Source organism: Crinia signifera, chromosome 4, assembly GCF_055691185.1.
Source record: "Crinia signifera chromosome 4, ASM5569118v1, whole genome shotgun sequence".
NCBI lineage: Eukaryota > Metazoa > Chordata > Amphibia > Anura > Myobatrachidae > Crinia > Crinia signifera.
This window is the reverse complement of record NC_139220.1, coordinates 305,354,420-305,369,831: the sequence shown is the minus strand read 5'-3', so window position 1 is coordinate 305,369,831 and position 15,412 is coordinate 305,354,420. Positions and strand designations below refer to the sequence as shown.

Sequence of the window (15,412 nt, the reverse complement as noted above, 5' to 3'; positions counted from 1 at the left end):
TCACATTTCTATGGTTTCTCTCCTGTGTGAATTCTCTGATGGATGAGAAGCTGTGATTTACATTTAAAGCGTTTGTCACACTCAGAGCACAGATGTGGTCTCTCTCCTGTGTGACTCCTCTGATGTCTGAGAAGCTGTGGTTTATATGTAAAGCATTTGTCACACTCAGAGCACAGATGTGGTCTCTCTCCTGTGTGAGTCCTCTGATGTCTGAGAAGATGTGATTTACGTGTAAAGCATTTGTCACACTCAGAGCACAGATGTGGTCTCTCTCCTGTGTGAGTCCTCTGATGGATGAGAAGCTCTGATTTACATGTAAAGCATGTGGTCTCTCTCCTGTGTGACTCCTCTGATGTATGAGAAGCTGTGATTTATATGTAAAGCATTTGTCACACTCAGAGCACATATGTGGTCTCTCTCCTGTGTGACTCCTTTGATGTCTGAGAAGATGTGATTTACGTGTAAAGCATTTGTCACACTCAGAGCACAGATATGGTCTCTCTCCTGTGTGACTCCTCTGATGTCTGAGAAGATCTGATTTACATGTAAAGCATTTGTCACACTCAGAGCACAGATATGGTCTCTCTCCTGTGTGCCTCCTCTGATGGATGAGAAGATGTGATTTACATGTAAAGCATTTGACACATTCAGAGCACAGATATGGTCTCTCTCCTTTGTGCCTCCTCTGATGGATGAGAAGATTTGATTTACGTGTAAAGCATTTGTCACACTCAGAGCACAGATGTGGTCTCTCTCCTGTGTGACTCCTCTGATGTATGAGAAGCTGTGATTTATATGTAAAGCATTTGTCACACTCAGAGCACAGATGTGGTCTCTCTCCTGTGTGACTCCTCTGATGTATGAGAAGCTGTGATTTATATGTAAAGCGTTTGTCACACTCAGAGCACAGATGTGGTCTCTCTCCTGTCAGACTCATCCTGTATTAGATAAGATACAAATTAGCTGTGGAAGGTTTCTCCCATGCAGAAAATGAGAATGTCTTTAGTGAATCCTCCAGAGCTGTATAGAAAAACACTATCTATAGTTGGCTTGATCAGAGAATAATGTCCTTTTAACAATGATGTCTTGTAATGTTCTTAGCAGAATATCTGTATTATACCTGTAACACAAATAAACAACAAAAAAATGAATTTCAAATATAATTGTATTGCATAAAGCACGACATGTAATAATAGATTATTCAATGCATGTGACCCTGATATATATCCATAGTCAGTAATGTCATTCCATTAATATAACAAATAAATATGATGCCGTTTGCCATAAATGAGGAATTAATACATGAAAACTCCTCCAAGAAACCTTTGTGGAGATAATAGCAGTATTGCTGTCCATGAAAATATCATAAGCCAATGCATGAGAAGATAAAATAAGGGGCAGGGGGTGAGAGGAGCCGCACATGAGAAGGCTAAAATTACCCTCCTGTCATATGTTGTAGGGAATATTTCCCAAGACTCTCTGTTGTTCACACCATGTGGAATATTTTAGAGTATCTGCTATTCTACACTGGAATTCCCTTGGTAGAGTGGAAACATAACCTGTAAGGAAAGAGAAGAATGTCCTTTTGTTCGGTGCACCTCAAAGAATAAGACTTAAAATATAACTTTTAATGTTTTATTTGTAAAAGGCTGCGAAAATTAAAACCACATAACAGACAAGGGTAGGTATACACACATAAAAATGGGGTGGCAGGCAGGTGTTAGCTGACAGTATTAATTTATTAGTGCTATGTGAGATAGCAGTGTAACGGGCTCACGCGGTATGACTACTATGACGCTGTCAGGCGGAGGTGAGTGTTACTCCGCTGTCAGGGTCTGGGTAGGTGCCCTTCTCATGGGTGACTCATTCTACATAATACACAGTTGTGATGTGCTATATCTGGTGTAAACCTGCTGTTGATGCTGTGTTTATACTAATCACAGAACAATGCTGCAGCTATACCATCAAAGACTCATCCGGTGTGTCTACTCCGTATAAATGTCGGAGCGACCTCGACACCGGTGAGGCAATGTATAGTCAGCAGGTAATATAGATGACGGTATCTTCTGGGGTTAGTGGTACACCCAGTATATGCTATAGGGGCATATGAGCCTCCAAAGAGATACCTCACTATATAGAGTGATAGAGATCCAATATGGGGTGTCTCTACTAGTAGCACAACAGTGGGTAGAAGCCCTAATAAGGGCTATAGAGTCACCACACCGCTAAGACATCAATCAAAATACATTAGTATGAAAAATAATAAATCAGCTAAACAGGACTGCCTGCGCACCGCTAGCCGGCACGCGCTTCGCAGTTAAGCTTCCTCAGGCCCAAGCTTCCTTATATTTAATATGTAAAAAAGTAGGATTGATACCTAATGAGAGTGTGTGAAGGTGATGACCAATGATTTGACCACACAACCAACCCGAGTTATTGGGTAAAAAGTGGCTGGATATAGGTCATTTTTATCACACTATATTTCAATTAAGTTCCGAGACTCTTTTCACACATAGTGGACCTCGGATTCGCAATTTTCTGTAAAGGAGATTGCCAAAAAACTTATTCTTGAGTATGCAAGATATGGATAGTTTAAATCACTTATAATTTCGCGGTGTGTAGCAAAACAGTAAGAGGTGGTCCTTAATTTTAATAAAGATCCAAATAAAAGTTAAATATTAATAAATAGTCACAGTACATATGATATTTTGGGAAAAATAAACTGCATGAAAGTCTGGGTGATAGAAGCAGGGGCAAATGCAGGATTTTCAGAAGGAGGTTTCCAGAGGGGCGGAGCAAAGTACGGAGATGGACAATTAGGTGACCCAGTATATGGCGGGTCAGTTAAAATATTATAGATAGACCAAATGTATGTAAATAATAGTAATAATAATAATAATTTTATATATATATATATATATATATATATATATATATATATATATATATATATATATATATATACACACATACATACATACATATATATATACATACAGGGGTGTCAACTGCAGTGTAGGCCCCTGGGCATAGCGATGTATTTGGGCCCCTACCAATCCTCCAGCGGTAGGGGTGGGGGAAGCTTTGATGTCCCGTGGGTGGTAGGGGGTATTATATCAACCGCTCAGCATGTAGGGCCTGGATCAGTAATTACCACTAATTACCCCTTTACTGCACAGATGGTGGGAGATGGGGTGGGAGAAGGGAGCATTGGGCTGAATGAAGGGGCCCTGATACATAACTTCCAGAGTGGTAGAGGATGTTTAATACGTAGAGGAAGGGTGTATAGTTGAGTGGGCTTATTATTCATAATTTTCTGGTGGGAGGACAGCTTGCTTGACTGCAGATATCTCCATTTCCTGGAAATAGATTTCTTAGATTTTAATGGAATTAAAAACAATAGAATCCCATCTACCAAATGGTTCTCGGGACTAGGGGATCAGAATTCAGGAGGCAGAGCAATCTGTCAATGAGTATATAAAACTACATACCAGGTGTGTGGAGCTAGAGCAGTAACCAGCTGCTGGAAGACTGATATCTCTGATTCTGGGAACAGTAGAGACAAGCTACTAGTGTCTTTCGAAGGGGGAGAGCCCCAGGTTTTGGAATATACTCTCAGATTCAATTTTTCAAAGGAACAAATAAAGATTCCTGGTATCACCAGCAGTAGTGTTCTCCTCTGTGTCCAATGTGAAAGACACAGAGGAGAACACTACTGCTGGTGATACCAGGAATCTTTTATTTGTTCCTTTGAAAAATTGAATTTAATCTCTAAGGACCATAAAGTGATCTATCCATTGGAGAAAAAATTCTGAAAAATACTTAATTGAGGTCGCAATCTTGAACATATATATAAGTGGAAACATACTGGCCATACTAATACCATATTTATGCCAGAAATCAAACAATTAATTGATATTCTTCAGTCTTTTCGTAAAGAAGAGTGAATATGGATCAGTAAACAGACCTCATAGTAAAGTTAGAGCACACCCAGTGGAGAGCTCATTCATTCCTGAGCCACTAACAATAATACCAATACTGACAATTATCCATTGTTGAAATAAGGAGAAACCCCTATACAGATCAATAAAGTATTTTTTTAGCACCCCTGAAGAAAGTCTCGTAGTGAGACGAAACGCGTCAGGATTTTGTACACATTCACTATCTAAAAGAAAATCCTCTGTTAAGAAACTATTGTGTGAAAAATTACTTGTTTTAAAAGTGCTTTTTAAAATAAATGTTTTATATTTGAGAAATGTGTCTATGAATGTTTTGAGATAGGAAAGACAATTATAATTACTGTGCGCTATATAGCACTATTGTGGTCGTAATATATATATATATATATATATATATATATATATATATATATATATATATATATATATACACACACACACAAGTAACTAGCTAACATAACCATAATGTCAGCTCCCAAACAGGGCAAAACGTGAAGCTCTATCTAGTGACTGCCAGCATGCACAACACTCCAATGCCCCCATAAAGGTGAGGAGCAGCATTAGCCTTTTATTATGTCAGATATATTATACAAATGATCCCACAGTATGATAGAGAAAATATAGATATAGTCCATATGGTACTTATACATGATATCATAGAACTGATAAAGAACACATAGAGATATATAATGTACATATTACTGATTATATATATTGTATCACATATGATATTATACAGTATAATTATGTGACATCTAAATGATTCCTGCCCCTACATTACTGACACATACAATGTTGATGAAAAATGATAAAGTCTCTTTTTTATACATATAATGTGAACTTTCATGAATTTGTATATTGATTTATGAATACTACACTGTCACACGTAGGATAACACCATATTATTCTATTATATAGTAATATTAACTAATTATATATTGGTCAAATAAAATGTAATCACTAATAACAAGACAATATTCACAAAAGAATAGTAAAATTGATTGTGTAATTATCAGCATAATCTTATTACCTTACTCTGGGGATCCTTCCTCTGTCTCTCTCTTACTCCTCCGTCCTCCCAGCTCTCCAACCAGTATCTGACCCAGAAGCTCCTCCATCAGCTCCCAGTGGCCTGATACAGCCTATTTATAGTCACTCCTCCCTATCTCTCCCCAGTAGTTCCCAGGATGCTCATGGTGACATGTAAATTAGGGGCCTATAACATTAGTATACAGTCATTCACCACAGCAGCTCCGCCTGCCTAGTCCTTGTCTTTTAAATGAGGTATAAATATTCCTTAAGTGACTTACTACAATGATAAATGCTAATTACACCCTGGCAGGGTAACACCTTGAATAGTAATTAGATCACATCAGGCTCTGGCATCCTGTTATGTCACCAAAGGGGCCTTTTGTTTAGGATTCACCTATTGTCTGGCCATAATTTCAGCAGAAAGACTTGTTGTACATATAATTAATAGAAGGACAATCACTCTCTTTTTGTTGGGGCACTCTTTTAAATGTATCTCCTCTATTCACATAATAGAATATATTAATTAAACATAGTATTAGTGGCTATCTACATTAGGACATGTGATAAAGCTAGGCAAGTTCTAGAGTTTGTAACCAGTAATGGACAGGAAGGGGAGTTATTCCCACCTATTGAAGGTTATACTAAAACTAAGCTTTTAAAAATCATATAATAAAATATTGCACATATACACACATATATAACTGTCACAGAGAGAAACAAAACATCAATGGTCAAATAATCACATTCAGAGGGATAGTAACAAGTTTGTATATCCCAGTGAGGTGATGTAAAGCACACTGTTGTTTAGTGCAATCTAATTAATTATACTGATACTATGGGGGGACATTTATTAGGATGAGAGATCGGGAAAGTGAGAGATTTGGTAAGAAAACTCCAGTTATTTTAAAGCGGCAATCATTTACACTGCAAAACCAGTTTGATTTTGCAGTGTAAATGACTGCCACTTTTAAAAAAAACTATTGATTTCTTACCATATCTCTTACTTTCTAATTCTCTCATCCTATTACATTTCACCCCTATGTATCACTTAGGGCAGTATTCAATGAGGCTGATTCGCCATGTTCTATGGCGATTTTGTGCTATTTTCGTGCTGTAAGGCGATTTTTTGACTAAAACGGTGAATCACCCTAATCAATGACCAGATGGCGAATACATTTCATGGTTATTATCGCCATGCTTCACCGAGTAGCAATTGCTATTTTTTTATGGTGAAGTGGAATGTGAACTTTTAAAATAAAGTGTTTTGTTTTTTACATTTGGTGTCAAAAAATCAGGAATTTTATTCTGAGAAGGGGCATGCTATTTGTATTCATGTGCTTACAGTACATGAATATATATTTAATAAAAAAAATATAAGTATATTTTTTTTACACAGAGCAGCCAGCAGGGGGCCGGGAGCTGAGCCGCTCATTAGATATTCATATATTCACTGCACCCGATCATTACATATGCACGATCGGGTGTGTTTATAGTACATCACATAGGGGCGGGTGGCAAAAGACAATGCTAAGAACACTTCAGCAATAATAATAGTCTTATTTCATGTTTGAATGTTGCCTTCAGCCAGAGAGTTGATATGAGAGCACACAATTAGTGGTGTAATTACACAATTATCCCAGTGTATGTGCTTTTAGATGGAAACATCACATTTCTAGTGCAAGACAAGTAACTATGACAATATCAGTATATAATCTCACACTGTACTGTCTGCTGTAGGTATATCTTTTTCCCAAGATTATCAATCAGTGACTAGTTTAATTTAAGATTATTAATAAAACAATTTCACATCATTTGTATGGACAATTTGTATTTTACATATCCATAGAGGCAGGTAGCCAGGGAATATATTGTCAGGTAACGCAAGAGTTATAATGGTGTCAGTGTCCGTCTAATTACCTGACAGCAGCTTTTATATAACCAAACGTATTAATAGCAAAGCGCTGGAAATTGTTTGTCCCTACTGCCGTCTAGAGGGGATACTCAACCCCTCTTTAGAAGAAAAGACAGTAAATACAAGGTAGACGACGCGAAGGGACACTGGATACTTGGTTTGATCAAAATCAATATAATTTTGATTACTAATACAACATTTTTTTAAACACTTTTAAAAAGTGAGAACACCGGCCGGTGAAATTTACATAAAACAAAATAAATCACATAAAAAAAGCATTTATATTCAACATACTATTCACTATTCTTAGTGTGCTTTTGGTGTTTTTAGCACAAGCAGGTATTTTTCAGGTGGTTCATATCCACACTCTATCTATCTTTCACATTCAGAATGCAGATAGAAAGCAAAGACAAATATATTGCAGGCTTTTGGCTTGGTTAGGCATGCATGGGGTTAACTTCTGCAAAGCAGGGATTAACGGCAGTCTGGTACTAATGTAATATCTGGGCTCCCGTTTTTCTTATGAGACCGCTGCGCTCGCCATGCTTCGGGCACGGTGGCTCGCTGCGCTCTCCACACTATATAAACTCAACTCCATGCGTAGTTGGATAGTAGGGGTATGAAAAAATGGGGTGCATTTAACATGGGAGCCCAAATAATACATAAGTACCGGCAGTCTTTTGTGAGACAATATTAGTCTGTAGATATAAATGTTAGATCTCTCCAAAATCACACTCCAATGCAAACAAATTGCTAGTTTCCAGCCAGATGTTAATGCTCAGTCACTTAGCCATAAAAATAGGCTTTTAGTTGTTAGTAAGCTTTAGAAATATAAATGCGAAGAAAGTAAGAGTTATACTTATGCTCCGTGGCTATTCATTTTGTAATCCACTTTAGGGGAGTTTTTGTTCAATTGCCCACGCCGTGAGCGGGGTTCCCGGCTGCTCCGTTTGTCTTGTCAGTCTTGATTCTGAGATAGGACAGTTGTCTGAAAGTGCGCTTAAGCAGAACTTGATCACCTAAAGTTGGACACTTCCTGGGGAGGACTAACAGACTGCCGTCATATACTGAGGGACGCTTCGAAATATATGGGAGAACGTTGGAGACCAACGTACCCGTAGTGGTGATATGCCATTTTTATATGTTTTTATGTGAGTGCAATTTTATAATAAATACAATTGTTGCGAATATGGAGTTGCCCTATGTATATTTGCTTTGTTTCCCCCAGGGTGCAAGAAATAAACATGAGGGATGAGCCAGAGCTTTGTAATTGGTCCTATATACGACCTCAAAGCTGTTTGCTTTGAACAGAATGTGAGCGCATCTAGAGGAATTAAAGACATGTCCCTTTTCAAAATCCTATTGTGCAGAGAAAAAGTACAGTACACCACCTTTCATGTATTGTGACAAGGAAAGTACTATTATTGTATAAAGAGGTGGTGGGATAACTATCAGCAGCGCCACTGTGACGCACAACTGTTTGTTTGCGGTCTTCATATCTAAAAGCAAAGACAGAATATCCTCTATCTATTTTTGAGTTTTACATCAAGTTTTACATCAAGGAAATATAACTTAAAATCAATTTAAGACCCAACATATCCTTTTATATCATTACTGATTGGCATTATGGTTGTGTAAATATGTCTATAACTGTTATAATTTAAAACACTTATTTTCCTGCTGATATGTAGAACAAGTCTTTCTGCTGAAACTCTGCCCAAACAATAAATAAAAGGTCCAATTAATCTAATTAGAATACAAGGAGTTACCCTGCCAGGGTGTAATTAGCATTTCCCATTGTAGTAAGTGACCGTAGGAATATTTACACCTCATTTACAAGACAAGGAGCTGGGCAGGAGGAGCTGCTGTGGTGAATGACTGTATACTAATGTTATGTGACCCTAATTTACATGTCACCTCTCAGTGTAAGAATTCCTGCAGGGCATCCTGGGAACTACTGGGGAGGGATGGGGAGGAGTGACTATAAATAGGCTGTATCAGGCCACTGGGAGCTGATGGAGGAGCTGCTGGATCAGTAACTGGTTGGAGAGCTGGGAGGACGGAGGAGTAAGAGAGACAGAGGAAGGATCCCCAGAGTAAGGTAATTATATTATACATGATAATATACTGATATAAATACAATCATTTTTAGATATTATTTTAGAGATGTCAACTTATCAGTAAGTCAAGATTTATTTGACCAATATTTAATTCATTACTATTACTACAGTATATAATAGAATTATATTTAAAAGGTGCATTACTGTGAACGTTGGACCTAATTCAACATGGGTCACTATTTATTGGAATTGCAATCCTACAGATTATTGAATAACTGCGCATGCATAGCATCCACATTGCACATTGACACATGCAGTTTGTGAATAAATATCCATATACATAGCCGTCACAGATTGATTGAAAGGAAGGCAATGTTTAGGAGTGGAAACATGGGGTTCTCTGGTTGTGCTTGTGAATATGCTGGGGTGGCGATGTGATCCCGGCTTAAGCTTACTTAAAGACCAGTTTATTACACAAACGGTAGAAACTCCAACTCGTGATGAGGCGCTCTTGGACTTAGTATTAACAAATAACACAGACTTAGTTTCAAACACAAAAGTAATTGAACAATTAGGGAACAGTGATCACAATATGGTTTCACTGGAAATCAACTTCAGTAAATTACATCAAAAAGGATCTGCAAAAATACTAAACTTCAGAAAAGCGAACTTTGAATTATTCAGGAAAGCCCTAACAGGAATTGGGTGGGAAACGGTTATGGAGGGAAAAAACGCAGAGGAAATGTGGGATACTCTAAAAAAGATGCTTGATTCACTTACTATTGAATACATTCCTAAAGTAACTAAAGGTAAATTTAACAAAAAAAAGCCACCATGGTTGGACAAAGAAGTAAGGTCAGCTATCAACAATAAAACCAGAGCCTTTAAATCATGGGTCCTCAAACTGCGGCCCTCCAGATGTTGTGAAACTACAAATCCCAGCATGCCTTGCCACAGTTTTAACACTCCCTTATAGCAAAACTGTGGCAAGGCATGCTGGGATTTGTAGTTTCACAACATCTGGAGGGCCGCAGTTTGAGGACCCATGATTTAAATTCTATAAAAATAACTTGAATGAGGAGGCGTTCGCAAAATACAAAGAATCAAACAAAACTTGTAAAGGGGTAATAAAAGCAGCTAAAATATTATATGAAGAGTGCATAGCCACTGAAAGCAAAACCAACCCAAATAAGTTTTTTTAAATACATAAATAGTAAACATTTAATTAAGGAAAACATAGGCCCACTAACTGATACTAGTGGAAAAAGTGTTACTGAGGACAAGGGAAAAGCAAAACTGTTAAATGAGTTCTTCTCATCAGTATTTACTAAGGGAGAGCAGACTGTGGAACGAACATTTACCACAAAAGGGACAAATAAGCCAGATCTCATTGTGGATTTCACGCCGAAGGAAATAATACTGAGGCTAAGCAAACTCAAAACAAATAAATCACCAGGGCCAGATGGGATTCATCTGAGGGTATTAATGGAATTAAGGGATGAACTAGCTATCCCCCTACATTATAGCTTTAGCAAGTCACTATCGTCAGGTATAGTACCAAAAGATTGGAGAATAGCAGAGGTAGTGCCAATATTCAAAAAAGGAAAAAAGGAAGATCCCGCTAATTACAGACCCGTTAGTTTAACATCAATTGTGGGTAAACTATTTGAAGGATTTTTAAGGGATGGTATCCAGGAATATTTAGATCATCACTGTCTACTCAGTACTAACCAACATGGGTTCGTGAAAAATCGTTCATGCCAAACTAATCTACTAGGGTTCTATGAAGAGGTTAGCAAAAACCTCGATAATGGAAATGCTGTAGATGTGATTTTCCGAGATTTCGCTAAAGCATTTGATACTGTCCCACACAAGAGATTGATTAATAAAATGGAGAACCTAGGATTGGGTGAAAATATATGCAGATGGGTAGGGAATTGGCTATGTAATAGAGAACAAAGAGTGGTTGTGAATGGTGCTGTATCAGATATGATACCGGTTCTAAGTGGAGTGCCCCAGGGTTCGGTTTTGGGGCCCATTTTGTTTAACATTTTTATTAACGATATTGGGATAGGGTTACTCAGCAATGTATCCATCTTTGCGGACGATACAAAACTTAGCAAAGTCATCAAATCATCAGAAGATGTCACCATGCTTCAAAATGATCTTGCATTTCTAGATGAGTGGGCAAAAAAATGGAAGATGAGGTTCAATGTAGATAAATGTAAGGTTATGCACCTTGGGAGACACAACCAGTGTGCAAGTTACAACCTTAGCGGAGAGGAACTGGGTAATTCCATACTTGAAAAGGATCTAGGAGTCCAAATAGACATCAAACTAGGTTGTAGTGCCCATTGTAATGTAGCTACAAAAAAGGCCAACAAAATTCTGGTATGTATTAAGAGGGGAATGGAAACTAGGGACTCAAGGGTAATTATGCCACTATATAAAGCATTGGTGAGACCTCACCTAGAGTACGGAGTACAGTTCTGGGGCCCACACTATAAAAAGGACATCATAGAATTAGAAAAAGTCCAAAGGCGAGCAACAAAGCTTATTAGGGGAATGGAGAATTTAAGCTACGGGGAGAGATTAAGCAATTTGGGACTATTTACATTAGAAAAGAGACGTTTAAGGGGGGACATGCTCAACATGTACAAGTATATCAAGGGCTAATATAAGGAACTGTCACACACCCTCTTTTCTACTAGAAAGGAATCTAGGACGCGAGGGCATGAGTATAGATTAGAAGAAAAAAGATTTTATTCAGCTAGTAGAAAGAATTTCTTTACGGTCAGAACAGTCAAACTCTGGAACTCTCTTCCCAGAGAGGTGGTAACGGCTGGCTCATTAAATGCGTTTAAGGCAAAGTTGGACAAACATTTACTGGAGAAAAACATCCATGGGTACAAATAAGAAATATAATTTGTCTGTAAAATACCAGAACCTACCAAATCAGCAATGGATATCTATACCAGGTTGAACTAGATGGACGCAAGTCTTTTTTCAGCCTTACCTACTATGTAACTATGTAACTATGTAACAGTCTGGCTCTTTTCAGATTATTGGAAGCTTTGGGCAACCCATACATTAGGGCAATATCACATCCAATCCTTTGTAAGTAAGCAAATATTCATACAAGTGGGAGCACGAAACAAGCGTCTCTTTTACAATATTACAGAATAATTAAATTTTTCTGCCTTCTTTACAGATGTTTCAAAACAGATTATTCCATGTTTTTTTTTTTAACAGGGACTGGATTGAGTCCTCTCTGAACAAGGATCTCTTAAGCCCCAAGTTTTGTTTATATGTGGGAAAGTTATGTTTATATTATACTGAGGGGATTCCAATGTAGAATACAGATACTATATAATATACCACATGGCATGAACAATGGAGAGTCTTGTGAGATCTTCCCTTCAACATTTGAAAGGGATTTAATTATAGCCTTACCTCTGTCCCAGAGTAGATACCGGAGGCCAGGGCTAGTTGTCCTGTGTGGTCAGGTTTTGTGTCCCTCTTCTTTTCTTCTCATGTATTGGTTCATATTATTTTTCAGAATAGCAATACTGTTATTATCACAGCAAAGGTTCTTGGAGGTTTTGTCATTAATTTAGTGAATTCCCCATTAATGTCAAACTACATCCTATTTATTTGGTATATAGATGGACTGACAATACTGATTTATTGCACTTATTACTTGACCGCTGTATTTGCTATGATATACCATTCAGATGTTTACCTATTGCCATGCATATATATCACTCTTGCATTTTTTGTATAGTGCACCATTATTATTATTACACAATAAAGTTTAATTGAAGAAAATAAAAGAATTAAATGTACCCCAGTAATATTTATAATTAAAATATTGACTTTTTCTTGTTACAGGTCAGGTAAAATACAGGTTATTAGAATTCATTGTTGAATGGACAATCTCTGATAAATACAACCACGGACGTAATTTCTTCTTACACCTCTGGAGGATTCACTAAAGCTGTTCTCATATTCTGCCTAGTGTATCTCATATAATACATGATGAGGCTGACAGAAGAGAGACCACATATGTGCTCTGAGTGTGAAAAATGCTTTACACGTAAATCACATCTTCTCATCCACCAGATGATTCACTCAGGAGAGAGACCACATCTGTGCTCTGAGTGTGACAAATGCTTTACCTGTAAATCACAGCTTCTCATCCATCAGAGGAGTCACACAGGAGAGAGACCACATCTGTGCTCTGAGTGTGACAAACACTTTACAAGTAAATCAAAGCTTCTCATACATCAGCGAATTCACACAGGAGTGAAACCATTTACATGTTCTGAGTGTAGTAAATGTTTTTCTCAGAAGTATCATCTGTACCAACATCAGAGGAGTCACACAGGAGAGAAACCATTTAAATGCTCTGAATGTAGCAATTGTTTTACTCAGAAGTCGCATCTTGTAATACATCAGAGGACTCACACAGGAGAGAAACCATTTACATGCTCTGAATGTAGCAAGTGTTTTACCTCCATGAAAGAACTTGCTCGACATCAGAGGAGTCACACAGGAGAGAAACGATTTACATGCTCTGAATGTAGCAAAAGTTTTATCTCCAGGCCAGATCTTGTTCGACATCAGAGGACTCACACTGGAGAGAGACCATTTACATGCTCTGAATGTGGCAAGTGTTTTTCCCAAAAGTCACATCTTGTTATACATCAGAGGAGTCACACAGGAGAGAGACCATTTACATGCTCTGAATGTAGCAAGTGTTTTACCTCCATGACAGATCTTGCTCGACATCAGAGGAGTCACACAGGAGAGAAACGATTTACATGCTCTGAATGTAGCAAAAGTTTTATCTCCAGGCCAGATCTTGTTCGACATCAGAGGACTCACACTGGAGAGAGACCATTTAAATGCTCTGACTGTAGCAAGTGTTTTACCCAGAAGTCGCATCTTTTGAAACATCAGAGGATTCACACAGGAGAGAAATAATTTACATGCTCTGAATGTAGCAAGTGTTTTTCCCAAAAGTCACATCTTGTTATACATCAGAGGAGTCACACAGGAGAGAGACCACATATGTGCTCAGAGTGCAAAAAAAGCTTTACATGTAAATCTCAACTTCTCATACATCAGAGCAGTCATGCTGTAGAGAAACCATTTAAATGCTTCCATGCGGCAAGTGTTGTACTAGAAAGGTAACGCTTATTTATCACATAAGAATTCATTCTAAAGGAATTAGTGTTGCATGTTTCTCATAAGAAAATTGTATCAGCACAATGGCCCTCATTCTGGTTGACTCGATAACCTGCAAAGGACGCAGCTTACCGAGTCCCAGAAGGCCACCCCACAAATTGTTGCCCACTGCCACCGTATCTCCTCCAACCATGTGAAAGGGTGTGTCATGTAGACTCCTCCCCTCGCATGTCCCGCTGGTGGAGAAACCATTCAATGGTCGCCAACCAACAAATGATTTCTTCAGGCCACTCAAATTTACGTCAGTGTAAACTACCTTATATTTGGTGGGCCTGGCCGAAGACCCCCCTGCACCCCATGACATGCCATAGCATGGGAATGCCCATGCCCCCTCATCGCCTCCACCCACCCCCTACTGTGCGAGTGCCATGCCGACAATGCGGGTTGGCGAGGGTGCTTGCAAAGAAGGCCTGCACATGCGCATAACTAATTATGTGCAAGCCCTAACCATCAGCCCCCTGTGCGTACTCACAGGGGGAACTAAGGAATTAGAATGAGGGCCCATATGTGTTCCCGGGAGGTCATATATATATTTTATGAATATGGAAAGTGATTTATATAACTCCATCTTGTTAAGAAATGAGAGCTGTGACCAGTAAGCTGGGGGCTGCTTTTCCCTTGGGACAATATCTCTGTTAGGAAATAGAGCTGCAGTAGAACAGACAATGACGATGTGGTTGTTAGTACTGTGTATGTACAGCTGTTCTGCTCACACTGGTGCTGGGGCTTGTACAGGAAAGAGCTTTATATCCATTACAGAGTTCCACCAGCTCCTCCCAGTCACTATCATACCAGCTCAAGCAGCCGGCTCTGTCATCCCGATTGTGCCATTGATACAATTGCAGCGTTTAAGGCGATTCAGCAATTTATCCAGAATTTTCATTCTTACCATTTTATCTGGTTAATATAAACATTGGTTTGATTGCTTTCTGAGATTTTTATCTCTCCCTTTTAATGACATTTGCTTTACTGACAGATAATCCAATATTGATTGTTTTGAAATAAAAAAGTGATTTTTATAAATAATATGATTCTGTTTTTGTCTGATGAGCTTATATATTTTATAAGTATTAAATCATTTTGTACATAGTTCTACATATTAGAAGATGGGACCATGGGAAATATATAAGGGGGATGGGTACTAAATCCCAGCGGTCAGAATCCAGGCGGTCAAAATCCCGACGCTGGAATCCCGACAA

General features: G+C 38.3%; 1 protein-coding gene and 1 pseudogene across 1 annotated transcript; one reads left to right on the top strand and one right to left on the bottom strand.

Moving 5' to 3' along the window:
* Window positions 1-319: 319 nt before the first annotated feature.
* LOC146073294 (uncharacterized) lies at window positions 320-937 on the bottom strand (the record flags this gene model as incomplete). Its single annotated transcript, XM_083180472.1, has 1 exon — window positions 320-937. A coding segment is annotated over exon 1 (618 nt), but the record flags the coding sequence as incomplete, so codon positions are not given.
* Window positions 938-1,782: 845 nt separating this feature from the next.
* Window positions 1,783-14,159, top strand: LOC146073293 (uncharacterized; annotated as a pseudogene).
* Window positions 14,160-15,412: the final 1,253 nt, after the last annotated feature.